This window comes from Zonotrichia albicollis, chromosome 22 (genome assembly GCF_047830755.1).
Source record: "Zonotrichia albicollis isolate bZonAlb1 chromosome 22, bZonAlb1.hap1, whole genome shotgun sequence".
Lineage (NCBI taxonomy): Eukaryota > Metazoa > Chordata > Aves > Passeriformes > Passerellidae > Zonotrichia > Zonotrichia albicollis.
This window is the reverse complement of record NC_133840.1, coordinates 6,191,060-6,218,133: the sequence shown is the minus strand read 5'-3', so window position 1 is coordinate 6,218,133 and position 27,074 is coordinate 6,191,060. Positions and strand designations below refer to the sequence as shown.

Sequence of the window (27,074 nt, the reverse complement as noted above, 5' to 3'; positions counted from 1 at the left end):
TTGGGCCACACGGTGGGGTAAGGCAGAACTGCAGCCTGGGATTTCTGCACTGTGAGCAGAACCCACAGCAGCTGAGGGCACAGAAACGCCCCCTCAGCACCTCCCACAACCCACCACAAGAGAGAAGCTCCATTAAAGCCACACAGGCTGGGAGTTGTTACTTACACTGTCTGCATCTTGGGGAGCTCAGGCAACTCCTCCTTTTTCTTGCGGAAGAAGAACCAGTAGGTGAGAAGCCCAGTGATGAGGGAGATGAGGAACACGTCTGTCATGCTGAAGAGAGAGTCCTGCTGGGCAGGGCTGTCAGCAGCAATGCTTGGGTCCATGCTGGGCTCCCCCATGGCACTCAGAGGCACTGTGAGCAAGGAAAACCAGTGAGCACCAGCAGCCACGTGGGACAGCATCACAGCACACACAGAAAATGAGTTTGGCTTTACATTTTGTCTTAGGAGCACGAGGCTGCCCAACAACTCTTTGGATAGAGGCCTTGCATCACAGCTCTGCAAGGGTCTTCTGTGTCCCACCAAGCTTTTTCCTTGCTGTTGTATCCATGCTGATCCATCCCACTCCAGCCAAGGAGCCACACCAGGCTCCTACCCCAGCAATATCCTACAGGGACCCATGGCCAGCCTTTAGTAAAGCCCTTACTCACCACACAACCCTGGGGTATTACTGAGGGATGACCCCACTCCTCAGTCACCCCACAGATCTGGGGCTTCCTCCCTCCTTCCCACAAGGCCACAGGATGCCCTGGCCCCATTGCTGTGCTGATAAACCACAGAGCAGGACTGTGGCACCAACCCCCCTGAGCATGCCCACAACAGGCTGTTACAACACAAATGGTGAATATTTCTGATTTACTCCATTGCAGACTGGATTTACTGTCCATCTCTCCCTGGGCCTTTGGCCTCCCACTCCCCTCCAGGATCTCCCCCAGTTTAATTTCCATCTCCTTGAGTTGCTCCTTTACACTTACCAAGGCAGAGTTTAAGCAATTTGGGACCTGCCCACAGCCATTCCCAGAGTTTGTGGGAGCACAAGGATCAACACCCAGCCCTCAAATACCCAGGCAGCCCCATGGCCCTTGTCCTTCCCCTGGGGAGCCACCCATCCCTCTGCTGTGCCAAGCTCTGAACCCCTCTGACCCTAAGCCAATGGCAAGATTATCTTCCCTACATGCAAGGACACACTCTGTCCAAATAAACAGATAATTAACTCTAAACTTGATTTGGAAGGGCAAAGTGACTCTCTCTTTGTACTTGGGCACGCTGCCAACCCAGGGGACCATGGACATTTGAACTTGCACGTAGAAAAGTGACTCAGAGCCGTGCTGGTGTCACAGAGCATACATGCCATGGCTGAGAAATAAAAGTAACTGAAGCTGAAGGTTATGCTAAGACATTCAGGAGCAGGGAAGAGAAGGGAAGGTGATGCTTAGGGAGCACTAACAGGGAGACCAGGTTCAACCTTCAACAAAGATCAACCCCCTGGTGTTACCCCCACAAGGGGAGTCCAGCTCCAGACACACACAGCCCTGTGCCACAGGGCACCAGCCATAAAAAGCACCCTGTGAGCACAGGGAGAAGTCCACAGCCACCTGGCAGTGACCCTGGGTGGGTACTCTGGCAACCCAAAGAGTGCTGAGCCCCACAAGAAACTTCATTTGGTGGAGAACCTGGCAAGTAACTGCATTACAAAGAGCACTAAACCACCTCAAAGCTGCCTGTTGGGTTCCCACAGAAAACACCAAAGCAGGGTGCTGGAAGAAAAATAAAAGTGATGTGACTGCAGACAAGCAAATTGCACATTCCTCTCCATCAGGCAGGTCACCCTGTCCTCCCTCCTTGCAAACAGGCTTTCCATGGCTGCAGCTTGGAGCCAAGCAAGTGCTGGGTGTTACCTCAGTACAACTGTAGACTAAACTGATAGTTACAGCCTCCACAAGTGGGGATTAGTTGCCAAAAAGGCACAGCTCCCAGGAGCATCCCCCTCCTCCTCCTTATCTGGTTCCAGTAAACCACCAAGGAGCTGCTCTGGCAATCAGCACCAGGGGAATCTGCTGGTGGGGAGGAAATGTTGCTGGTTTATTGCTTTTATTCCTGATGAAAGCTCAGAAATTTTAAGTACAAACTCTCCTCTCCCCCTCTGCCACCCAACCTGTAGGAATTTCAGCCAATCTCAGCCAAAACATGACAGTTAACCTTTCATTTCTCAGAGTTTTGGGGTTTTGGTTCTTGCCATCTCACTCATCACTTGAGCTCTCATTAAATCTGAGGGTAAAAAAGCTCTGAGTGGTCCATGGTTCCCAGAGAGCCTCAATTGCTGTCTGTGCACAGCACAGCCCAACTCTGCAAAGGGATGGAGGAATCAGTGCCCAGACACAGGCAGGAGTAAATATCTCCATCTCTGCGAGGTGGCTTGGTTTGTTCAGCAGCAGTCTCACTGCCCAGATTACACAAGGCTGGACAATTCCCCTCACACAGGGCAGTGATGGCCATGTCAGTAAAATTACCCTCAGAACAGCCTGTCTTCCACTCACTTTCCCTGAAAACCCCAAGGCAATGACAAACCTTTGCTCAGAGGAAGCCATGAATAAACACAGGGCTGATGGAGCTGGGTTGGGGCAGGAGCTGCAGCTCTTTCCCTTCTGAGCCCTGGCAAAGGCTCCTTGCTCAGGACACAGCAGCCTCCCTTGTCACCAAGTGCAGCTGCAGAGAGCTCCAAGCCAGCCATGTTTGTGGCGAGCAGCACCTGGCCCACAGCAATTCCCAGCTCCAGACATGGATATTCATGGCTATTCATGGATATTCATGAGCTGCCCTGTGTGGGCAAAGAATGAGGGCAAGAACGAGCCTGTGCTGTGCTCAGCCAGGTGAGGGCTTTGTCTGCAGCCAAAATTCACCACTGTGCTCAAAGCAGCAGAGCCCCAGCTCCCAGAGCAGAGGGGTTTGGCTTTCCCAAATGGTTTTGGGTTTTTTCTCTCTGCTCTCCCAGGCAGTGCTGCCCTGCAGAGAGGCATCCTCAGGGAGCAGCTCCCAGGAATGCTGCCCTGTGGGGATGTGGGGGTGGGAGCTGTGCTATCTGCCTGCCTTGACCACACTGCAGCTCTCCAGGGCTTCAAAGGGAGCCCTGCAGCTGCAGCCAGGCCACCCACTCACTGCCCACAGCCAGGGAAGGGAATATTCCTGCAGGTTCATGGCTCTGGTGCATGGAGCAGAGCCTGCTTTGCTCTCTCTTCATTCACAATCTCCACTGCACAAAGTTTCCACACTGAGCTTTAACCCTGGGAGGAAACCTGGTGACAAGAGCTGCTTTAATTCTGATTAATTTTAATTTTGGGCTCCCTCTGGTCCTGGACATTTGGTTATTCAAGGTTTATATCCCAGCTACAGATTCTTGTTTTTCCTTGCCCTTCACCACCCCTACCCTCAGGAAAAGGTTTGCTTAGGCATAGCAAGAGAAAAGCAAAGAATGTGAAATTAGGCTTCATTTCTCCTTTTTAAAGGGTTGTCTCAACTCAAGAACTATTGAACTCACTTCACCCAGCACAGGAAGATTATTGCTCAGTTTATCTCAGTTTCATCTAGCTGGCTGTAACAATTATTTTGCAGAAGTTCACAGCAAATTTGTCATTTGCAAACGACATTTTCATGTCATTTTCAAACACATGTCCTTTACTAACTTCCAGTGAAAAGAAACCTGACTCTTACTTGAAATTTAGCTATCCTGGGAATCCTGCAATCTCTGGAAGGGCCTTGATAGAATCAAACTAAATTTTTAAAAGGAAATTTATGATACAGAAGTAAAACTTTCCCTGACAACAGTTTCAAGGGTGTAATTTTATTATATCTTCAATCAAGGTAAGACAAGATGTTCATATCCCTGGGATTTTTTTCTAATGGTGGCTCCAGCTCCTGGATCCCTGCTTGTGCACACAGCAAAGCCATCAGGCTCAGCAAGATGTGAGCATTTCCATCACACAGAAAAGTCACAACATTTTGAAAGATTGCTATCAAGCACTGCTGTGTTTTAGCACAGCTTTTCAGCCCCTGAATGTGAGAATTTGCCTGGTACATGGCAGCTCACAATAATTCAAACCATCAGGGACCTTCTCTGCACATCTCTGTGCTAACAAACACTTCATCTTCATATTAAATTAAATGTGTTCCTCATTCTCATGCACACCTTGGAAAAAAAAAAGGACTGGAAGTACTCTCAGTGCCAGGCATCCTCAAACTCCCCATGACTTCCATACAGACTAAAGGATCTATAAGGTCACAGGGTTAAAAATACTTAAATACATAGAGAAACAATATTACAACAAACAAGACAGGAGTGATGAACGCCAAGTGGTCAGCAAGTTGAAGAGATTTATTCTCCTTCCTTGCATCAGGAGATGGTGCATCAGATGTTCCCAAAAGCACCCTGGGACACAGCACCACAACCACAAAACACGGCTGGGAGGTTTCCCCTCATGGAAGTCACTCTGTAATATCTCCCAGTGACCAAAAGCACCTTGGGACACAGAACCAAAAGCACAAAATGTGGCTAGGAGTTCTTCCCTTGTGGAAGTCACCCTGTGGGATCTCCTATGACCAAAAGCCTTGGCTCTGAAGCTAAACTGGCAATGTGGGCAGGAAGTTCTCTCTTGAGACTGAAGCAGCCTTTTTCTTAATGCAGTATCTGGGATGAGTTTCGAGTACCTGAGCAGGATTTCCCAGTCCCAGACCAGGACTGCAGCCTGTGACTCTTGCCCCAAAAATGAGTGACCAAGTTCTGTGCTTGACTCTGCCCCGTGGCACCACCAGCACACCCTGAGTGCAGAGTCAGCCTCACCCAGAGGGGAAGGAGAAGGAAAACTGCTGAGCAAGCACAAACAGGATTTGTGTGATATGGCTGTTAATTCTTGGGCTGCTCCAGCTCCAGGGAAGGGGCCAGCTGAAGGAAGATAAAGGGACACATCAGCATGGCCCCAAATGAAATGCTCTGCTATGCAGAAATCTGTCTCATCCCACCTTGTGCTCAGCACTGCATTCTCCTGGGGGGCACTGAGGTGTTAGCAAACTTTGGAACACAAAAGTTATCAGTTCCTGGATGGGGATGGATATCTTTCTGTGGGTCAACACATTGGCTTGATTTTATTTAAGGAATAGGAGGGGCAGAGGGACAGAATCAGTCCCAGGGTTTTCCTTGAGAAGCACAAGCACGGATATGCCTTGCTAAGCAGGGAAAATGAAAACTGCTGAGCCCAGGCTGCTCACTGCCCCCACCTCTGATCATCCACCCCCCAGCAGCAGCTGGAGCACCAAGGAGCCCCTGCTTGCAGCCCAGCACACCAGAGAGGGATCCCCACATGCCCTGCAGACACTGCCTGCCCTGGCACGGCTGGCACAGGGGCTGCACCCCCAGAACTATCAAAACACCCAAGGGTATTCCCTTTGGACACCTGCAGATAAGCACAGGAGCTGCAGGTGGAACCTGTGCTCTGCAACATGTGCAGAAAGAGAACCAGTGGGGATGGAGTCACAGAGGAGCTGCGTGACAAACGTGCAGTGCCACAGCCACCCTGTGCCCGACCCTGGCACCGGTGCCAGGCTCCATTCAAAGGCAGCTCAGCAGGGTGCTGAGGCTCAGAGGAGCCTTCCCAGCTCACAGCAAGGTGCAGGCTGCCTCAGCTGAGCAGCAGCAGGGACAGTAGGCAGGCGTTTGGGGCCAAACCAGCCCTGCAGCAACGAGATCCCCTCATTTCTCACATCACGGTGCCAACTGGAGCTCTGGAGCCCAAATCCCCTCATTTCTCACAACACCATCCCAGTGCCAACTGGGGCTCTGGAGCCCAAATCCCCTCATTTCTCACAACACCATCCCAGTGCCAACTGGGGCTCTGGAGTCCAAATCCCTTTTCCACCCAGCCCATCATCCCCTCATTTCTCACATCACAGTGCCAACTCAAGCTCTGGAGCCCAAATCCCCTCATTTCTCACAACACCATCCCAGTGCCAACTGGAGCTCTGGAGCCACCATCCCCTCATTTCTCACAACACCATCCCAGTGCCAACTGGGGCTCTGGAGCCCAAATCCCCCCATTTCTCACAACACCATCCCAGTGCCAACTGGGGCTCTGGAGCCCCCATCCCCTCATTTCTCACACCATCACAGTGCCAACTCAAGCTCTGGAGCCCAAATCCCCTCATTTCTCACACCATCATGGTGCCAACTGGGGCTCTGGAGCCCCCATCCCCTCATTTCTCACACCATCACAGTGCCAACTCAAGCTCTGGAGCTCCCATCCCTCCTCCACCAGCCCACTCAACCCCTCCTGCAACACTCACCCAAGGATTGCCTTCCAGATTCTCATAAACAGGAGTCCATGAAGTCTAACTGCAGATTTAACACCACACACCCCAACAGCTCCTTCAGACTGACTTTCTGCACTCAGACTGCCACAGAGAGCCCTGCAGAGGCACACAGGGCAGGGGACAAGGGAGCACTCGTGCTCCCTGCAGCCACGTGACAGTGACCCTCATGTCCCTGACTCAGCACAGGCATCGAGTCAGACAGCACAGAGGAAGTGCAGCTGTCATGATTTCCAGTGCTGGCAGCTCTGTGTGGCTGGGGATGTCACCACTGCCACCAGATCTGCCAGACCCCTCTTTCTGAGCATCCTGAATTCCCAAGGCAGAGGCAGGAGTGTGTGACCAGACCTCCCTTCCCCTCATGCTCACAGATTAAGGGCACTATCAGCCTTAAGAAGAAGCCTTAAAAAAACCCAATTTTAAATCAGAGACCAAATTTTTCCACCAGTATCATGGCACAGCCCTAAAACTCAACCTCAGAACAGAACAACCTTATCTGCAGGTGTCCAAAGGGTGCTGATGCCTGGAAAAACCCTGATAAGCAATCAAACTAAGTGAAAACTCCAATTCTGACCTGCAGCCTGAGATTTAAGTGCAATGGCAAAATGGGGAGACTGTAAATAGAAATTAAACAATTTCCATGTGGGAGGGAAAAAAGAAAACCACTGGACAGCCCTCTCAGAGATCTGAAAATTTTGTGGAGAGCTCACAGAGGCTGCAGTACCAAGAGGAAGCTGCACTGAGACCCCACCACTCCTCCCAGCAGCAGCAGAAGGAAGAGAGTTGCCCACAAACAGGAATGCAGTCTCATGACCAGCCAAGGGCTCTCTTCTTTCACCCACTAATGACATCAGGCAGGTCACTGGTGGCTGTGAGGAAGAGGAGCCCCACAGACACAATCCCAGGAGGAAGGAAGAGGCAGCAGCAGCAGAGAGAGCAGGGCTGTGGTGGAGCTGCCATTCCTGTGCCTGGTCTCTCTCCTCTGAACCCCACTGCAGACAACACTTCCTGCATATTTAATGTGATATTGGGCCAGGAGACCCTCAGGGCAAAACCAGATCTTCTCTATTTCTCTTAGAAATGCAACCAATTAGACTAAGGAATTCTGTTTACATCAGCCTGTGCCTGCTTCTTTTTACTTTCCCTTGTAGTAAAAGGAGGCCTGGCAGGAAAAGTCAGCCTTTCCAAAACAAAAACAGGTGCTCAGATCCAGGTTATTTAACAACTGCCTTGGACCAGCCACAGCTCTGCCACACAGATTGCATTTCCCACCAACAAGAGGATGCTGATCTGGCCCTGTTTGGCCTGTTCTGCACAGGCTCCATGCTTTGGGTGGGAATCATCCCACAGGTGAGTCCCTGGGCTCGTGGGGAAGGGAGGCACAGTGAGAAAGCTCACAGCTTTCCCTGCCCCTTCAGCCTCTGCTGGACCACAGGTCCTGATGTGGAGGATTGCTACACCTACAGCTTCCCTATCCCTTTATTCCCACATATCTCCCACAGCTTCCCATTAACCAGCTCAATAAAGAAGGGTAGAAAGTAGCAAAACCCCACAGAAAACCAGGGAAATGCTTCTGCACTCTTCCACCAGCTCAGAAATCCCAGTCCAAACTGAGCAGCTGGCTGCAGCAGCACCTCAAGCAGGGAAGGGAACACAAAAACTGCTGGGTTTTTTTGTGAAATAAAATTTACTCTCACTGTGAAAGGTGTTTTCTACCCAGACCCTGACACACCAGCTCAGGCATCAACAAAACTAATATTTTAGACAGAGGACAGATACAGAGTGTGCATCAGTCAGTCTGGATCTTGAAATACTGCATATTTGAGCTTCCACTATGTCACACTTGCATGTTTTCTGGCCCCTGGGTCTTATTCAAGGACATCAGAGCAGCTGCAAGAGCAAGGAAGAGAACAAGAACTGTTTTACTGAGGCAGAAAGGAAATCTCTGCTATGGGTATGCTCAGGTGGGGCTGTGCAGAGAGCCCAGTGCACTGAAACAAAGGATTTAAGGCATAATCCAACACAAAAATGAACTCAAACTTGCCAAGCTGCCTTAAAGCAAGCTAGAATTACTGAACTCGCACATTTCCTTCTATGAGATAAAAGCCTGACTCTGAGCCTTTAAACATGGGGGACGTCCCCAGCTTAGGCACTTGGACACCTTCCTTCACAGATTAATGTGAGCCAGCAGAGAATAGCAGGAGTTCAGGGTTACAGGATAAACACAAGCTGAGAATGGCAGGTAACTGAGCCCCTGTGAACCAACACTGCTCCCCAGGCTCCCCTCCCAGGGAGGGACAAATCCAGAGCCCCACAGCTCAGGAATTGCCTGGAACAGGAACAGGGGTGCTGCCAGCACCAATGCTCAGGGGCAGGGACAAACCTGCAGGAGTTTTACACCACCCTGATGCCAACTCCATGGGCACCTCTCAGGCCAACAACTGCTCAGAGAGCTGCAGAACCTCAGGACAAACCCATCCAGGCATAGAGTTTTCATGGTTCAGGTCCTGCTGAAGATGATTTTCTAAGATCAAGAGGGAAAATGACATTTTTTCAGCAGCCTCTTCTGTGAGTGCTGTACCTGCACTGCCACAGCTGGACATTGCTCTCCTCCCCACAGGCTGTTTGCTCACCCTGTGCCTGAGTTTATAGGGGGTTGGTGTGACAGGCTGTGGCTTTGCCTTGTGTCACCTCTGGGAAAGGAGGCCCATGGATGGGGTCAGTAGCCAGAGACTTTGACCCCTTCCACCAGGAAAAGTTTGAACAGCAAAACTCTCCAATGCTGGTCTCTTTTGAGAGGTTTCCTTTTGAAACCAACAGCTGAAAGAGCACCAGAGGGACAGGGTTAAACACATCTTGCTAAGTTTTCACAACTGTCAAGAGTTTTCATCAGAACAGCGTGCTTTGATGGTTTATTTATTTATTTCAAGAGAACCAAGGAGCCAGGATATTTTGTACTTATAAGCCCAGTTTCCTCTGAGAATGGAAGAGCTTTTCAGACATTACAAGCTGTAGGGTCTGGGAGTGTCACTGCATGACCCTTGCACCTCTTGGAATCTCAGCACCAGAGCTGTCCTGCTCTGGCTGCTCTATCAGGAGGGTGTGCCATCACCCTACAGAACCTCCCTGCCTGCCATGGATCAGCAATCTGACCTGGACTTCACCTTTTTGATATGATTGGGGAAACACAGGCCACTTCCCAGCCCCTTGCAATCACACACAGCCACAGCAGACCTCAGAACATCAATTCCATCCCCAAAACATGACACAAGACAGAGATCTCAGGGGTCACAGGCTGAAAGGCTGGTCCCAAGCTGCAAAAACCACAGCTCTCCAATGCCCCAGCAGAATCAACACAAAGAGAACAGACACTTGACACAGGGGTTTTTGTTCCTCTGTAACAGGAGCTGCTCCTCTCACCTCCAGCAGTTATGCACTGACTCCTGTTACACAACCAGGACTTGCACAATCCTCGCAGGCATTTGATCAACTTGCTCCTCCAAAGCTTGGAGTTAGAGAGGAGATGCAGCAATGACCCGTGAAAGAGAGTCAATTGATGTGTTTCACAACCACACAGCAACATCCAGCACCACTAAACCAGACCCACCAACTCCCCAGGCTGGTTGTTAAACCTTCCCAGCAGACTTCCCTTGCACTGCCACAGCCAGATTTTACCAAGGATAAAAATCTAACCCCATCTTGAACTCCACACAGCAAGACAGGAAGATAAATAAATCAATATCTCCTTGCAAAGGAGTGACTGAAGGCACGAAAGTGGCTGATTACTAAGCAAAAATACAATAATAATCTGCCACCATGGGTCAAACTCAGCCACTCTTTGGACTTGTGGCCCTCCAGAAGCCACCAGACATGGCTTCTGGTCTCTCTGTGTGGATTCCATGGGTGATAGCAGCATGCAATTAACTTGAAATGTTTACTCAGGGACAAACAGCAAGAGATTATGAGCAGCCTGCAATTATTATTTGTTTTGACCTATGAGATTGTCAAGCCTATAAAAAAGCAGAGGTGCACCTGTCACTGCAGGGCTGGTGATTCACTCTGCACAGCAGTGTGTACAAAGTAATCTCATCACTGGGATCAAATGATCTCGTTGGGAAAGCAAATTATGCAAGTTCTAAGAATTGTGTTTTTTGAGGCAGGAGAGTCCACGTCAGGAAACAGAACAAAGTTCAGTGCCCACAGAGGTAACTGCAGGTGGTTTTCCTTTATACCAGGGGAGGACATGGCAGGAGCACAAACCTGATCAGAGAAACCTTCTCCCCAGTCCTTCAGAACTGAGCAAACACAAACTTTGCTGTATCCCAACAGGCAAAGGAGAGAGCAAACACCAAATGGGGTTTCAGTCAGGCAGTTCCACACTTTGCTTTTGCTGCAGGTAAAGAAAGCATCACTCCAGCACTCATTGCCAGCTGCCCTCCCCAAACCCAGCTGCACCCAGAGATGCTCCAGAACCTGTGACACCCAAAAGAAAGGGGTTACCTTGCACCTATGGCTCTGCAAACAACAGCTGGTGGGGCCTGAGAGCTCCAGCACGGAGGGTGGTGAGCAGCAGGGAAAGTCTCCCTTGAGACAGTTCAAAGAGTTTTGGTTGTATGGTCCAGCTCCTCCAGATGCTCTGCAAGAAACAAAAGAAAAGTTGCAGAAGGCACTTGGCAGTCCAGGAGGCACAAACTCAGAAATTACTGACAGAACAGGAGGCAACTGGAAAGTGATGACAAGCAAGAGGTTCTTCTCTGTCACAATTAGAGCAGGACTAATTACGAGGGGATTAAGCCAGATTTGTGACTCTACACCCTCCTTCCTGCCCACTCTTCAAGGCTCTCACACTCAAGGATTAAAAGAAGGCACTCAGCTGGTGTTTCTTCTGTAGCTCTGCAAACACAGTTCTTGTGCACAGTCACATCCACATGCAAAACAAAAGCACACTCCATGCCATGCACACCCTGCCTCAGTGCTGTCAACCAGCCCAAGAAAAACCTGTACTGAGACAATGCTGGGCTTTCCAGGAAGGGTCTGGCTCAGCAGCCCTCCCAGACAAAACACTGATTTCCTCATTTGCAGCAGATTAATCAGCGAGCTGCTCTGCGTGCGCGCAGCAATTCCTCGGAATTTCTCAGAGAATTACAGAAATATTGGAACAAAGCCCATCTAGCAAAAGGGATGTGTACACCACTGCACCTCAATAAGCAAAAAAAGATTCTGAAACTCCACAGCTCCTCCTGTCAGCCCACACAAAGTGTAGAGTTCTGTTGAGGAGGGGATGTCCCCACCAACGCTGTCAGTGATTCACTTCCACAACTCAGAAACACAGACCTCACTTCTTCCTTGCACTTTTCCAGCTTCTCAGCCACATATATGCTTCTCCTTTTTAAAACACAAACTCATTTCACTTTTCCAGACTCACATCAGAGCACCTCAGTGACTCCTATTGTCTGTACACATTCCACTAAGCATTCCCATTTCCTCTCACACTCCAAAAGCTAACCCAAGGTCTAAGCACCGGCACAACAAACACTCCAAGCTGCACCAGCTGTGCTTACTCCTGCAGCTAAGACAACTCCCCAAGAACCAATTCCATGCTGATGACTAACTCCCAACACCACCATCCAGGTACCTTCACCCCCTCCAGCCTCAATATTCCCTAAACCAGGGGGTTCCCATCATTTCCTTTGTCAAGCACACTCCCTAGGTGAGGAATTTCACTCTTCTAAGAAACTCCAGCAGGAAAGCTAAGGAGTAAACAAACAGTCTTCCCACACCCCAGCAGTTTATAAAGTGAAATAGATGGAGCAACGGCAGAACAGCCCAGCCTGCAGCAAAGGTATCAATTAAACGCTGGGAATAACGTTCTCCAGGGAAGTGCCAGGAAATTAAGCTCGTTAAAGGCTTTTAACCAGCAACACCTTGAGATGGGGTAAGGCTGAGCAACCCTCAGTGCTGTGAGAGCAAGGCAGGGCAGCTCCCAAGGGTGCTGGTCTGTCCCCTGCCCCACAGCCCTAGGGTGACAGAAGTGATGGGGTACCCCCAAAACACAGGGGGTGCACACCTGCCAGCCCTCCATACACACACGTTTATTTATTTCAAGAGAACCAAGCACTGTTCGTGAGGAGCCAGGATATTTTGTATTCATAAACCCAGTTTCCTCTGAGAATGGAAGAGTTTGGAGACATTACACATCGGCCACAATCTTGTTACAATCTTGCCAGTAACAGGGGCTCAGCACCACTAGATACTCCCAAATAAGAGGGGCTCTGGTCACCCCAATTCCAACAGGTAACAGGGGAGCAGTCACGTCAGACTCTCCAGATAACAGGGAGCTCTGGTCACCCCAATCCCCCCAAATAACAGGGGAGCAGTCACATTAGACTACCCAGATAATAGGGAGCTCTGGCTATCCTGGGCCCCCAAATCACAGTGGGACAGCACAGTGCCCAGATAACAGGGGTCAGCCCAGTCCTCCCCGATAAGGACTGGTCATCCCAGTCCTCCCCGATAAGGACTGGTCATCCCAGCCCTCCCCGATCCCCCCAATAAGAAGGATCTCTGAACACTCAGTAACTCCCAGTAAGAGGATGCCCACTCACACCACACCTCCCAGCGAACAGGGGGTTCTGCCCATCCCAGTCCCCCCCAAAAAGAGATCCATTCACATCGATGTCCCCGCCAGCATCAGCGGTGCCACTCACCCCGACAGGGGGACCGCAGTCATGCCCGCAACACACAGCCAGTGCCCCCAACACAGAAACAGCCCCCATGCCACGCCAACCCCACCGGGGGATGCCGGACCGCCCCTCCCCAGCACAGAGGGCCCCGGCGGCGGAGCTGAGCCCCAGAGAAGCCCCGGCACCGCACCCTCCTCACCACACGCCCCCGGAGCTGCGCCTCCCCGCACCCACCGCCGCTCCGGCCCGTCTGGCGCTGGCGGCTCCCGCGGCCCCGGCGCGGCCGGCACGTACGGCGGACCGCACCACCCGGGCACACCCGCGGGTGAGCTCGCTCCGCCCTCGCCGCCCGCTAATAGGCGGAGAGCGCGCCCGCTTGTGGAGATCACCCCTCTGCGGCGGCGCATGGTACAGCCCCAGGACGGGGGTCTTAAAGGGACAGGAGCGGCGGGAGGGGCCGGGTGAGGTGAGGGTCAGGGGTCGGTCAGGGCTGAGGGGGCCACGGGTGGGGTCAGGGTGCAGAACAGGGCCCAGAGGCCACCGTGGGTGCCAGCAGGGGCTCGGTCTGGGGGCAGGTTGGGGTGAACAGAGGGGGGACAGGTTGGGGTGAACATTGTAGTTTGAGGTATGGGGGCGAGTGTTGGGGTCATGGCGGGGTCAGAGTTGGGGTGACAGTGCGAGCAGGGCTTGGGGCACTGTGGGATCATGAACAGGGGTCAGTGTTGGACACTAACTCTGGGCTCAGCCAGTTCCTGCAGACCCAGGAGCCCTGTCTGTGCCCATGCTCCCCCAGGGTCACTGTCCACACCAGGGCCCCGTGGGGGGATAAGGAGACCCCATGGTGGGGCTGGCACCCATCATTGCCATCCTCTGTGGGAGCCAGGGGCAAGCACATGCTCCTGATGTAACCACAGCCCAGATGATTTCGGTGTTTTGGGGTGGCCTTTCTCTCACTGCCACAGCAGGAAGTTGCTCAAGCAGCTCTGGAAGCATCCCCAGCAGTCCCAGTGGGACATTTCACAACCCAGACCTCAGATCCCACAGGAACTGCTGCTCTCCTCCCTGTTGGGTTTTTTGGGGGAAGCTGGGTTACAACTCTGCTGTTCCCAGCTTGGCCAAAGCCAGAGGCACAGCTTGTCACTGAGCAGCCCCACAGCTGTGTGCTGTCACCCCAGGCTGGGTCCCCTGGCACATCCAAAGTCACCATCCTGACGCCAGCACGGTGTTGACGTTTGCTCCAGAGTCAATAAATCACTTGGGGAAGGTCCAAAGTTCGAGCTGGGCCTGGCAGGCACCTGAAGAGGTGTGAGGAGGAGGCACAGACCCAAAGAACACCCAGGAATTCAGGGACAGCCTGTTTCCTGAGCAGAGGGTCCAGGGCTGTGAGGTCACCTGAATCCTGGTGCTGTCACTGCAGGACACAAAACAACACTGCTGCTCTCAAGGTGAAAAAAGGGAAGTTTATTTTCTGACTCCAACATTTATAGTTTTCCAAAAGTGACAGTGGATTGGAGGGTGACAGTGGCACCTCTCCAATGACACTGGACAAACCAACAGCCCATCAAATTCCTCTTCTTCCGTAAAAGAATACAAAACAATGAGTTATTTACAGAAAGTGTGTGAGACAATTCATTACAAGAATGTAAACATCAGAAGGCTTAAAAATCTTAAAAAATCAAGGTGACACTAGTGCCACTCACAGCAGCTTTGGGACTGACCCCATGGAAGCTCCCTGGGGTGGCTGGTCTGTGACATACCCCGTGGGGTGAATGGACATGGGTTAAAGATCCCAGTGGCCCTGAGGGGACAGCAGGACAGAGCAGGTCCAGGGCTGGGGTCATCCCATCAGGTGCCCAGACTGGCATTATGGCACAGCCTGTCCCATTCTGTCCCCACAGGGAAGGGGCTGGGGGCTCATCACACCCAGCCCAAGCCCCAGGGGCAAGCAGCAGAGTCCTGCAGCCCACAGAGACCTCTTTGGTCAGTGCTTTGTCTCTCTGCCTATTTCTCCCAGCTCTCCTCTGTTCCCAGCAGAGGAGAGAGTGAACTTTTGAGACTGAACTTTTGGCCACAGAACCCTCACAGTGCCAGCAGACAGGGGACACCATGGGACAGCCGTGGAGGTGGTGTTTGGCAGTGTCCTGGCCTGGCACAGGGAACCTGGCCCCCAGTCAGGATGTCTGCATGGCCAAAAGTTAATGGCAGGAAAGCAAACACAGACCCATTTTCCTGCCAGCACCAATGTCCCCTGCCAGGCCTCCCCTCTTTGTGGGTCCCCTCTCACTCCTGCATGGGACAGCAATGGAGGTTCAAGGCAGTTCTGCTTTCCTCATGTACCCCTGACTCCTTTTCCCTTGCACCATGCAGAGGGGATGGACTTGGACGTCCAGAGCATCCCTCCCATGGCAGGACAGCTCCTGCAAGGACAGGGAGCAGCTGGCTCTGCTCCCAGCACTGTCCCCAGACTGTCCCTCTGCAGTGACCCTCTGAGGACATGGGGGCAACCCACGGGGATTTCTGGACTCTCTGCACACCCTGGCATGGGATGCAGTGGCAGTTTTACTAGGAATGAGCCAGAGGCACTGAATAACAACCTCCAGGGACAGCACGTTCCCAGGGCAGTCACCTCAGGGGCAGCCATCCCAGGCTGAACTGGGAGGTTATGATTTTTTTTCTTTTCTTCTTTTTTAATTTTTTTTCCTGCTTTAGGAACTTCAATTCTCTGTCTCCCCACCAAGGAAATCAGTGGGTACTGCAATGTGTGATGAGTAACATTACTGAGAGCTGAGACAGGCAGATGCCAAAGCCCAGAGAGCTGATGACTTTTACTTCCCTCACTTCCAAATTTAAATCCCCTTCTCAGCCTTAGACATGTTTACAAATCCTCATCCCAACCTGTTTCCTCCCTCTCAGCAACTTCATTTCCCTGGATGATGAGTTCTGAGTTCACCCCCAGCCCTGAGGAACTGGGACTTCTTGGACTCCACTGTCCAAGAGCATTTCACTCTTGGGGGAATGGATGCCCTCAGGAAAGCAGGGAACAGAAAAGAAATCCCCACAAACACCCATCTGAAGGGCACTGAAGACAGGTCCAACACATTGCACATGACCAGGAGGTGCAGCTGGACTCTGAACACTCCTTGGGGACATGGTGGAGGCTGCAGAAATCAGAGAGAGCAAGTGATCTGCCACGGCCAAGAAGCTCCCAGATTATCTGGGAGCAGAAAGAAAATAAATCCAAACTGTGGTTTTGTGCTCAGTCCTGTCCTCGGGGCTCACCTGGAAGGCTGTGGCAGTTGTGTTGTCCCAGCACAGAAAGGTCCATGGCTGGGACCTGCTCCTGCCCTGCTGGAGGGAGGTTTGCAGCACCTGGGACTGGGGCGGTGACTCTTACAGGGCTCTCTGGCACTAAAGCCAGGAAATGCTCCCTGGAAACGCATCCCTGGGACAGCTCTGCGGGGAGAGCGGCTCCCTCACCGCATCACTGACGGAGCTGGACCAGGAAAAACACCGGGATTCCAGCGGATTGCAGCTGCAGTACCGCCTGTCCCCAGCGCTCGTCCTCAGTGCGCGTCCAAAGGCACCGGCCTGACACACAGCTGTGCCCGTCCCGCCCCACTGATCCCGTCCCCGTGATCCCACCCCTGATCCCGCCCCACTGATCCCACCCCAGGGATCCCATCCTACACACTCCATCCCACCGATCCCGCCCCACTGATCCCACCCCAGGGAACTTATCCCACTGATCCTTCCCACAGACTCCACCCCACAGATCCCACCCCACTTATCCCACCCCAGGGATCCCATCCTACAGACTCCATCCCACTGATCCACCCCACAAATCCCAACCCCCTGATCCCATCCCACAGATCCTGCCCCAGGTATCCCACCCCACTGATCCCGCCCTACTGATCTCACCCCATAGATCCCATCCCACTGGTCCCATTCCCACTGATCCCATCCCATTGATCCTGCCCCACAGATCCCGCCCCAGGGATCCCACACCACCGATCCCACTCCAGGGATCCCATCCCACAGATCCCATTCCCACTGATCCACCTCCCTGATCCCATCCCACTGATCCCGCCCCACTGATTCCATCTCACACCCCTGATCCTACCCCACTGATCCACCCCTCACACATCCTATCCCCTTGATCCCACCCCATCCATCCCAAGAGGGGCAGCTCCAGCTCCCCATTAATAAACAATCCCAGAGAAAACCAGTCCATCTTTCAGACTCTATTTCAAGTTCACACTTTGGAGACACACAACATTTGTGATTTTTAGTGATCCTCATCACCCTTCTGGTAAAAAAAAATCAGTGGTAAAATTCCTCAGTTTACAGGTAAGGATTTCACAATCCTTTGATTGGAGGAAAAATCAAGGCACTAACAGGAGTGGAGTGTCAACATTTCAATGTTATCTCTAGCATTTCTTTCCTGGTATTAAAAACATGCTTTTAAATTCCAAACAAGCTCCTTATCCTGCTCTTGCTCCACACTAAAAGTATAACAATGCAATTGCTGTCAGCAGGAAAAAGAGGACCATGAAATCAAGTCCACTTGTGATCCCACAGAGGAAATAATCAGGTATGAAACTAGAGTTGTCCCCCAACTCCAAGTTGGTTCCCAAGTTGATGCTGAAAGCCCTGCCTGGGTGCTCACCCTCACAAGAAGAGCTTCTTACTCATATCTTACTCCTGTGAGGTGCAAGTTGTCAACACTGACTTTGGTCTCCTCCAGGAGGAAGCTCCTGGATCCCACATGGGACCATGACTCCAGAGGGACTGCTGGAGAAGTAAAGCAGCTGGGTGACAACTCAGGGTTTGTTCTCACCCTGATGATGGAAAAATTAAAAAGGCATGGATGTGGTTTGGAATGTGCCAGAGCTGGCCAGGCTCTCTGTTGAGCAGGGAGGAGCCCCGAGGCTGTTGAGTTTTTGGAGATGGGTGAGGCACTGCAAGAACATCTCCAAGAGCAAGAATGGCACTTGGTGCTTCATGGAGCACTTTTTTATGGAGCACAGCAAAACTCCAAGGAGAGTCAAGGGCAGTTGTTGAGATCCTGGCTGATTTACAGCTACAGAGAGAGCAGATTCCTCCTGGGCACTGCACACTGGGCTACACAGCTGGGAATAAAGCTCAAATCCCAGCAACTCCTTCATTATAGCCTCAGGCACCAAACAGTGAATCCTATTGTAAATCCCTGGCTGAAAACTCCCCTCTCCCACACACCTGCCCACCAGCTCTGAAAAAACCAGAGAGATTGTGCTAATATTGGTGGGTGAGATTGCTGAAGCTGAGCAGTGTGAACACCCCCAACAGCACTGCTACATTCCACTTAATTCTTCTAACCCATTGTTAAGGTCCCTCCCAGCTCCTTGGATTTATAAATATTTGCTCCACAAAGGGCCAAAATCCCTTAGTGAAGAGTCTCTCACTACTTCACAGGCATTTGAGGTTGCCAAGTGCTGGTGATACAGGCTGACCTGGTGCAATGCTCTCAGAAAATGAGGGCAATCCATTGATGCAGGCACAGGACCTTCAGCATTTTAGAGCTGTGTTTTGGGGCAGAAGGTACTCGCTCTGTATTCTCTCCTCCTGCCCCAGGTTGGTGTAACAAGTCCCCTTCAAGGCACTCTGTTAAGAGGAGAAGTCACCAGCAGAACAGACATTGTCCTCCTCCATTTAATTTTAAGTTACAAACTAAGGCTCATATGATTCCCACTCTTTTGGGGTTTAGCTACATCAAAGCTGTAAAAAAGACAGGAATGTAAATGGGAAGTGCTTATTGGTGCAGCTCTGTTAAAGCTGCAAATGAGCATGAGCAAATCTTACTAAAAGCCCAGGTTTGCTCAGTGTTTGCCACTGATGTTCCTACCTTGGCCTGGGGAGCTGGTGCACTGGAACTCCAGTGGAATTCTGAAAAAAGGCAGCTGCTAAATGCAGCAAAGAAGAAAGACTTAAAAAGGATGAGAAGTTCACAGAGGTGATACAGTTCCCATCCTCCAGCCACATCAAAAAATAAAATAAAAAAATGTAAAGGAAATATAATTCAAGTAGCAAGGGAATGGCTTTCTCTGGAGCTACCAACACTCACCCAGACACAGCACAGATCCCACAGAGCACTGCTGTGCCAGCCTCACTCAGCACTCGTGCCCTGTGTGAGTCCTGCTGCTCTCTGGAGGATCAGTACACCTGCACTCTGGTAAATTCAGCTGGAACAGGCCCCACTGGGGCTGCTGGGTGCCCTGGTGCTGGCTGAAGGCCCATGGCTGTGGGTGGCTGTGGGACAGAGAACTTGCCCAGCTGGCAGCACTGTCCTGGTGAGGCTCCAGCCTGCCCAGGGCACTCTCCAAAGGCACCTCTGGCTTGGCAGGGGGCAGAGCTGGGGCTGTGTCCTGCAGCAGAGCCATGCTGAGGTGCCTGGTGTCCCAGGGCCTGGCTGTGATGAAAGGCCTGGCCCTGAGCACTGGGGTGAGCAGGAAGAGCCAGAGGCGATGGGCAGTGGTAGCTCTGGGTGGGGTAAGTGCCAGGCACGGCTTTAACCCTGGGCAGAAAGAAAACAGAAGGTTACACTGTGCTCAGAGCTGAATTGCCTAATTAGTGCTGGAAATGCCCTGGGGGCAGATTTCCTCCTGACCAGCGCTCAGAGAGGTCACTGCAATCCATCAGAGGGATTCACTACAACAGAAGCTCTCATTATAAGCAGCACTTGAGTAAGAAAATGTCTTCAGTGGCCTCCCAGGACAGCTGCTCCCACTCCCAACCCACTCTCACTCCACACTCACTGAACCAGCCTGGCTCTTGGCCCCAGACTCTTTGTGCAAGGAACACACAAAGCCAAATTTCAACATGCTTTGAGATCCCTGTGCACATCCTCCCTGCCCTGTGAGTGACACATCTGCCAAGCCATTAATCAGGAGAACTTACAGCTGCCAAGTGTTACTTATCAAGAAAACACAAAAGGCCTTTGGTGCAAGTAAGAGCCTAGAGTATAGAGCAAAGGACAAAAAAAAAAAAAAAAAAAGGAGGAGGAAAGAGTTAGAAATAAAAGAGAGAGTTAGAAATAAAATAAATCATTCAGAAGTAAGGGCTAGGAAGGGTTTCCAGCAGAAGGCATGACTCATCCTGCCAAAACCTATCAGAAGAGAGGCAATCTGCCTGCAAGCCTCAGCCTCTGGGACTTCAGGAGTGCTGCTCAGCCCACGCACATGAGGATGAGAGCTGAGAATCCAGGCCATATTCATCAAGCCATGGGTGCCAAGTTCCCAGCAAGAAGAGACTGGCTCAAGCTGGGATTTTCAGGCTTGGAGATTTCTTTTTAATTATTTGAGGTGTGGGGTTGAGTTTGGATTTTTATTTGTGGACACAAACACAATGCCAAGGCCTGGACTTCAAAGAAATATCTCCTGTCCTGCAGCCATTTAATGCCTGAACCTTATGAAAATTTAAAATTAAAACAAATCCCAAACTATTAAGAGCTTTTGCTTGGAAATTAGCATCAAAATAACAAAAATTAAACTCCAGAAGTTGTATCTAAGACACAGACATGCAAATTCAGCTGCAGCAGTGGAAGCATCCTAGAAACACCTTCCCACCCTTTGTTTGATAGTCAAATGTTCATGTAAATACCTTTGTGTCACAACAGCTGTGTCACCTCAGCAAAGGAGGCAGGTTCAGGCACTGAGGTGTGTGCACAGCAGGATGGGACTGCTGCTGACACAGGCTCAGCACAGAGCCAGGCTCCCTCTCCTCCCAAAAGCTGCACTGGCACAGCAGGGAGAGGGGAAAACACAAATTCTGGGTCTGTCTGGCCTCCCCTGCAAGCACTCACAGGTTTTGAGTGCCCTGATGGACCTGGGGGACATTCCTGCTGCAGGCAAGGGTTGTTTTTATGGTTTCCCATGGGTGAGGGCAGTGCAAACACCTGGGAATGCTTCCACTTCAAATAAAACTTTACAGCAAGCTGATGGCTTAAACAATACATAAAATGTAACCCTGAATAGAAAACTATTTTTCCTCTGTGAAACTGAAAGGACACCTTAGAATAAGTAAATATTTGACCTGCATTTTGAAGCTTTTTAGAGTACAAGTGAATTCTCATGGTTTGTATTAAACTTAAAACCTTTCCTGCATGTGGGCCCTAAGGTTTCTTTTCTGTAAAGCAACATTGCCTTGACACTAAAAACCTGCTGAAAGGTTTAAAAGACACCAAAAGGTCTTTTGTTAAAAGACACCAAAAGGTCTGCACTGAACTTTGTAAGTGCCATCCTTAATTTACAGTGCTCTGGTTCTAAATAGGATTGGACACAACTCACTTCACAGCATTCCTGGCAGGAAAGGTGGGGCAGGTGAAGATAAGGATCATGGCCCAGGGAGCCACATAGCCAGGAACAACTGCCTGAAGCTGGGGCAGAGTTACACAATTTAGCTTTCCTGTCAGCCAGAGCTGCAATATTCCCAGTGTACACACTGCCCTTGCAGCAAAGGAGAGGTCTATAACCTCCATTTAAAGACCTGGTTGGGTTAATGTGTGGTGATTCATTAGTCACATAAATGTCACCAATGTAACATCACTGGGTGACTCTGCCCCCCATGGCACCCACTGTGTGAACAGGAGAGGCACAATGCAGCTTTGAGAGATGATTTAAGGCCTCTGCTCACGCCTCAAAATTCCCCTACAAATGTTTCACAGGAACTCCTGTACTTACATGCTGTTTCCAGAGGCTCTCCTCTCTGCCAAGGACCCTGGGATGTATTTCAGCCCTGGTATCCTCTTCAGCAGAGTGAAAGGGAACACCTGGTCCAGCTTAGAGCCCACAGACTCTGGGAAATCCAAGCAGAAACAGTAGCCAAGACCATCTGAGATCAGGAGCTTGTTAAGGAGAGCTGAGGACAACACACTCATTTCTGACAGAGCCACACAGAGCCCCCTCTGTTCCCAAACCACTTCCTCTGGGGAATTCTCCCAGCTCTACCCAGCAGCACCTTCAGAGACCATCATCTTCCTCAGCTCCACCTTCTCTGCAGGCACTGAGAAGGGGCAGTGTGGAACACAAATGCAGAATGGTATGGGATGAGAAAAGCCAGTGAGGGTTGGGGGCAGTGTGAGTGAAACAGAAATCCAGAATGGGGCGGGATGAGCCAGTGAGGGCTGGGGCAGTGAGAGGTGAAACAAATTCAGAATGGGAGGAGCATGAGAAAAACCAGTGAGGGTTAGGGGCAGTGTGAGGTGAAACACTGTGGAAGGGGCTAAGAGGGCTTGTTAGCTAAAGGAGTGAAAAGAAGCTCAGAAGCAAGAAGAAGCTGATAAAGAGATCTCTTTAAGGTTGTAACTAAAGAGACTGAGAGAAGTGAGAAATAGAAGAAAAATAAGAGAATTTTGCAGCTGGACAAAGTATTTTCAGAAAGTTAGTTGAAGTCACTAACTTTTTACTAAAAGTGTTATGCTGACTTATTGTAGCCAATAGTTAGGGTAGAAAAAGTATAAACAATTAGAAAGTGTATAAAAAGTCAGCCATGTTTTATAATAAAGAGCTGCCATCTGAGACTGCTTGTAGTCTCTGTTTTGTGTCGTGACTGCCTTGACAGCAACAAAACACAAATGCAGAATGGGGTGAGAAGAGAATGAGAAAAGCCAGTGAGGGTTGGGGGCAGTGTGAGTGAAACTGGGATGGGATGGGATGGGATGGGATGGGATGGGATGGGATGGGATGGGATGGGATGGGATGGGATGGGATGGGATGGGATGGGATGGGATGGGATGGGATGGGATAAGCCAGTGAGGGTTGGGGGCAGTATGAGTGAAACACAAATGCAAAATCGGGTGGGATGAGCAGGAGAAAAGCCAGTGAGGATTCAATGCAGGGCAAGAGTGCAGGCAGGGAAAGCCAGCAGTGAGAACTCCAGCACTTCCCACCACCATCCCATTCTGGCCCAGGACTTCCCACTCACGAAGGATACAGGCTTCCCCAACCAGGAGCCCACACAGGTTCCCCAAGAGGGAGGAGTGGGGGACAAACCACGCCAGGCAGAGCCCAAACCACGGCACCAGCAGCACAGGAACTCTGTACCCCAAAAGCAGAGTCCTCCTCATGCGCGAGCGGGTAGTGGACACCCCCAGCATGGCAAAAGCCACTGGCATGAACCCCTTGGCATCTCCCACCTCCAGCAGCCTGGAGACAAGGGGCTGGAGGACGAGGTAGAGGAGGGCAGAGAGCACAGAGAAAGTGGCAGTGAGGATGCAGTGCTTCACTGTGCCCACGTTCTTCTCAAAGCTGCCAGCAAAGTACCAGATGATGACAGCACCACAGGCCAGGGAGATCAGGTCCTCATAGATGAAGATGTAGGTGATCAACCTGTGAACTGAGCACAGCAGCACCTCAGACAGGCACAGACAGCACTGGGGCTGCTGGAAAACAATTACAGGCTTGAGCAGAGGGAGAGTGAGCCCATGGGATTCATTAAGAGCTTTTATTTCTATCCTGGTGGAGAAGAGAAGGAACCTGAGGCCTTTAAAACCAGGCATAAATAAGCAGATAGAGTGGAAAAAAGTGCTGTCTTGGGTGTCACAAACATATGGGCTGGCTCTTGCTGCTTCCTGGGAAGCTGCCTGGAAAAAAGCAACAGCATCTGTAGTAAATTTCAGTCTCATTAAAATTGAAGGCAAGAGACATAAAAATAACTGTTACAGTACTGATGATTTTGGCAAAAAGATAAACCGTTCTTAAATTGCTGGCAGGCTGATTTTCATCACCAAAAATATCTGGTGTCACCAGGATATTTTCTGAAAAATCCTCTTTGCCCAGGATTTTCTCCTGGGAAGCTGAGAAGCCTCAGAAAAGAATGAAAACAATCATTATCTGATTGTTTTGGAATGTGGTCTGGAGATCATTTACCAACAGGTGCATCTTTGATTGGTTCCATGTGGATTGTTTTTAATTAATGACCAATCACAGCCAGTGGGTTGGACTCTGAGTCAGCCTTGAGTTTTTATTATTCATTCTTGTTAATGAATGAACATTTTTAGTGTCATTTTAGTATAGTATTCTATAATGTAATATATATAATATAATATAACATAATATAATATAGTATAATATATAACAGAAAGTATAATAGAAAATATATTATATATTACATATTACATATTATATAATATATAACATAATAGAATAATATTAGAAAATATTGGAATAATATAATATAACATAACATAACATAACATAATATAATATAATATAATATAATATAATATAATATAATATAATATAATATAATATAATATAATAATAATCAGCCTTCTGAGAACAAGGAGTCAGATTCTCATCTCTTCCCTCGTCCTGGGGACCTTCACAAACACCAGCCTGGAGGTTGTCACACCTCAGAAGTGCTCCTGGGCCCTCTGTTTAGGTGTTCCCCATGGCACACAGCAAGGATTGACACATTTCTCCACCTCCCTCCCATCAACCTCAGTTTCACAGCCAGAAAAAACTGGATTGTTTTATTTCACACCAGTGAGAAACAAAACGATGCAGTGCAGCCCCTGGAGACACGTGAGGAGATGGTGGAATCACCCATCAGCTCAGAGCCTTGGACTGATAGGGGAAATCACTGCACAGGGGTAAACTGGAATTAAAAGTGTGATAAAAATCATTCTGAGAATACCACAGGGAGTGAGAAACACAAATCCCTCAAGCTCCCCGCACGGTTATTCACTGGGCTGATAGTCAAAGGACAGAGATGAGGGTGTAGAGGAGCAGCCTGACGTCCAGGGACTGAGATGGGTGAGCAGCAGGGTCGGGACAGGTCAGGGGAAGGGCACGGAGAGAAGGAAGAAAAGCACACGAGAGAGGGAAGAAAAGGACACGGAGAGACGGACTGGGAAGAGCAGCGGACTCGGAGACAGGCGTGAGGAAATGAACAGAAATGGGGGCTTGGTGGTACCACGGGGTCCAGGGCAGGACAAGGAGAAGACCGGAGAGAGGGAACAGAAAAGCTGCGTTGGGATTTGAGGAAGGCCGAAGAGAGGGGACACAAAGGCTCCGCTGGGACTTGGGGAAGGCACGGAAGGGGGCGAGCAGAGGGACCAAGGAGGCAGCGGCTGTCCGTTTCGGCGGCCCCGCTCACCTTCCCCGTCGTGCAGAGCTGCGGGGCGCAGCGCGGCGGCGGAGCGGGCGGCGGGGACAGCCCACAGCAGCCCGGGCGCGGAAGCTCCAAGCGACAGCAGCACCGTGAGGGCGGCGGCGGCCGGCGGAGCCGAGGGCGCCGCCATTGCTGCCCCGCGCGCCCGCCGCTTCCGGGCAACGCCGGAAGGCCTGGCCGTTACCATGGCAACAGGAGGCGCTGTGCTGTCGTTACCATGGAAACGAGGGGGTTTCTCGCTTTCTCTCTCTCTCCACCCCCTCCTTTGGGTTTTTATTTAATTATTGTTATCTTTTCCCTGTTCAGAAGGGGAAATATCGCAGAGAGAGGTGTGATGTCTCGCTGGGAGCCCGCTCATGGCTGGGTTCTAGCCGGGTGTGCCCACACTGAGCCCCAGGGTGTGGGAGGCTCATCTAAGCCGCCATCCACTTCCCCGAGCCTCAGGGTCTGGCTGCTGGGGAGCAGAGAATCAATCAGCCTGGAAAAGATCTCTGAGATCATCGAGTCCAACCCGTGACTGATGAGCACCACCATGTCAACTAGCCCAGGGCACTGTGTGCCACATTCAGTGCTTCTGTAATCACCTCCAGGGGTGACCTCAAAGACTCCAAAGACTCCACCACTACCCTGGGCAGCCCCTTCCAATGTTTAATCACCCTTTCTATGAAGGAATTCCTCCTCATATATTCCTCCTCATTTTCCACATCCTGAACCTGCTGTGATGCCGCTTATGACTAAATCCTCTCATCCTGTCCCTTGGAGCAGAGCCCAGCCGTCACCTGGCTACAACCTCCTGTAAGATAATTGTAGAGCACAAAAAGGTCCTCTCTGTGAAAAATATGTATTGTATTATTGTCCTTTTGAAAATATTAAAATGAATATTATATGTGATATGTTAGAAAGTTATGCTGCATTAATTCTCTTAATTGCTGTGTTAAATATAGTTTTAGGTTATAACATAAGCCAGAAAAAATAAAAGATACTTTAGAAAAAAAGTATCTTGCATAGCATAGTTTCTATTTTAACCTTATAACATAAGGTTAAAATAGAAACTATGCTATGCAAGATACTTTTTTTCTAAAGAAAGGACTTGCAGTGAGATAGCAGCCACAGGACACCTAAATCTGTCAGAGAAAAAGAATTTATTGCCCCATTATCAGGAGAAACAAACTTCTTCTTGCCTCACTCAGCCCTGAAGAGCTGTCATGATTCAGAGGAAGACACTGATCAGACAGAATCCTGAGTTTGAATGGAATTTATGCATCATGTATGAGCTGTATGAATATGCAACAGGTTATTGCTTTTAAGGGTTAATCCTTTGTTAACGTGGGTCCTTTTTCGGGCTTATGCTGCCCAGAAAAAGGTACCTGGATGTCCATAACTCATTGTTCTATTGTGTCATATTGTCCTAATTCAAATTGTCCAAATTATTATTATTCTAATTATATTGCTATTTTTATAACCACTTTATTACTATTAAATTTTTAAAATTTTAAAAATAAGTGACTGGCATTTTTCACAAGAGCTTTCCCCAGCTCTCTTCCCTTCTCTGCTGCAGCCCCTCAATGTCCTTTCTGAACTGAGAGCCCCAGAACTGGACATGGGACTCAAAGGCTGAGTGGAACATCCACACCAAAGCTGCTCCTGCCATGCTCATATCAAAACCTGTGGCAGGTTTGTGTTGTCTGCCTTCAGTCCCCCAGAATATTGGCTTAATTGTTTGGCCAGTTCTGGTCAGAGTTAGGAGAGAAATCAGCAGCTCAAAAATGAAGATACCAAACTTCCTGCAGGTCTTGTGGACAAAAGGAGATGATGAAATGTGGGGAATAGTAAAGGAAAGTTTGTCTGCTCTGGTTGTAGGTGAGCTTTTGCCATCTTTCTGTTGTCT

General features: G+C 50.2%; 2 protein-coding genes across 7 annotated transcripts in view; both read right to left on the bottom strand.

Moving 5' to 3' along the window:
• POR (cytochrome p450 oxidoreductase) overlaps positions 1-13,424 on the bottom strand; it is a 30,285-nt gene extending 16,861 nt beyond the window's left edge. Inside the window, exons 1-3 of one of the 4 annotated variants that reach the window (XM_074557285.1) lie at positions 13,274-13,424; positions 10,857-10,992; positions 166-355 (exon numbers count right to left, since the gene is read on the bottom strand). In XM_074557285.1, coding sequence (XP_074413386.1) covers positions 166-341 — 176 coding nt within the window. In that variant the 5' untranslated portion in view covers positions 342-355; positions 10,857-10,992; positions 13,274-13,424. Of the gene's footprint in view, positions 1-165; positions 356-6,332; positions 6,476-10,856; positions 10,993-13,229 lie in introns of those variants that run through there. The other 3 variants (XM_074557286.1, XM_074557287.1, XM_074557289.1) reach the window with 3 other exon arrangements.
• A 1,055-nt stretch (positions 13,425-14,479) lies between these two features.
• RHBDD2 (rhomboid domain containing 2) lies at positions 14,480-25,342 on the bottom strand. 3 transcript variants are annotated; one of them, XR_003382068.2, is made up of 5 exons: positions 25,172-25,342; positions 23,006-23,407; positions 21,754-21,904; positions 16,319-16,532; positions 16,061-16,197 (listed from the first exon to the last, which is right to left on the bottom strand). XR_003382068.2 is itself a non-coding variant. In XM_026797997.2 (4 exons), the coding sequence occupies exons 1-4, from the start codon at positions 25,314-25,316 to the stop codon at positions 16,448-16,450; spliced, it is 783 nt and encodes a 260-aa protein (XP_026653798.2). In that variant the 5' UTR covers positions 25,317-25,342; the 3' UTR covers positions 14,480-16,447. The 3 variants fall into 3 exon arrangements, 2 of the variants coding, with proteins under 2 accessions (XP_026653798.2, XP_005495091.3); XM_026797997.2 differs by having other exon boundaries at positions 14,480-16,532; XM_005495034.4 differs by lacking the exons at positions 16,061-16,197; positions 16,319-16,532 and adding an exon at positions 17,198-19,589 and having other exon boundaries at positions 25,172-25,341.
• Between the last annotated feature and the right edge of the window lie 1,732 nt (positions 25,343-27,074).

Excerpts from the sequence above, each read along its gene's own strand:
- RHBDD2 (XM_005495034.4), bottom strand. The coding sequence starts at position 25,316 with ATGGCGGCGCCCTCGGCTCCGCCGGCCGCCGCCGCCCTCACGGTGCTG. Across the intron at positions 21,905-23,005 it reads GCTCCTGGTTGGGGAAGCCT|ATGGTCTTGGCTACTGTTTC; the intron begins GTATCCTTCGTG and ends TCCTGATCTCAG. Across the intron at positions 19,590-21,753 it reads AGAGCCTCTGGAAACAGCAT|GGTTAAAGCCGTGCCTGGCA; the intron begins GTAAGTACAGGA and ends CTTTCTGCCCAG.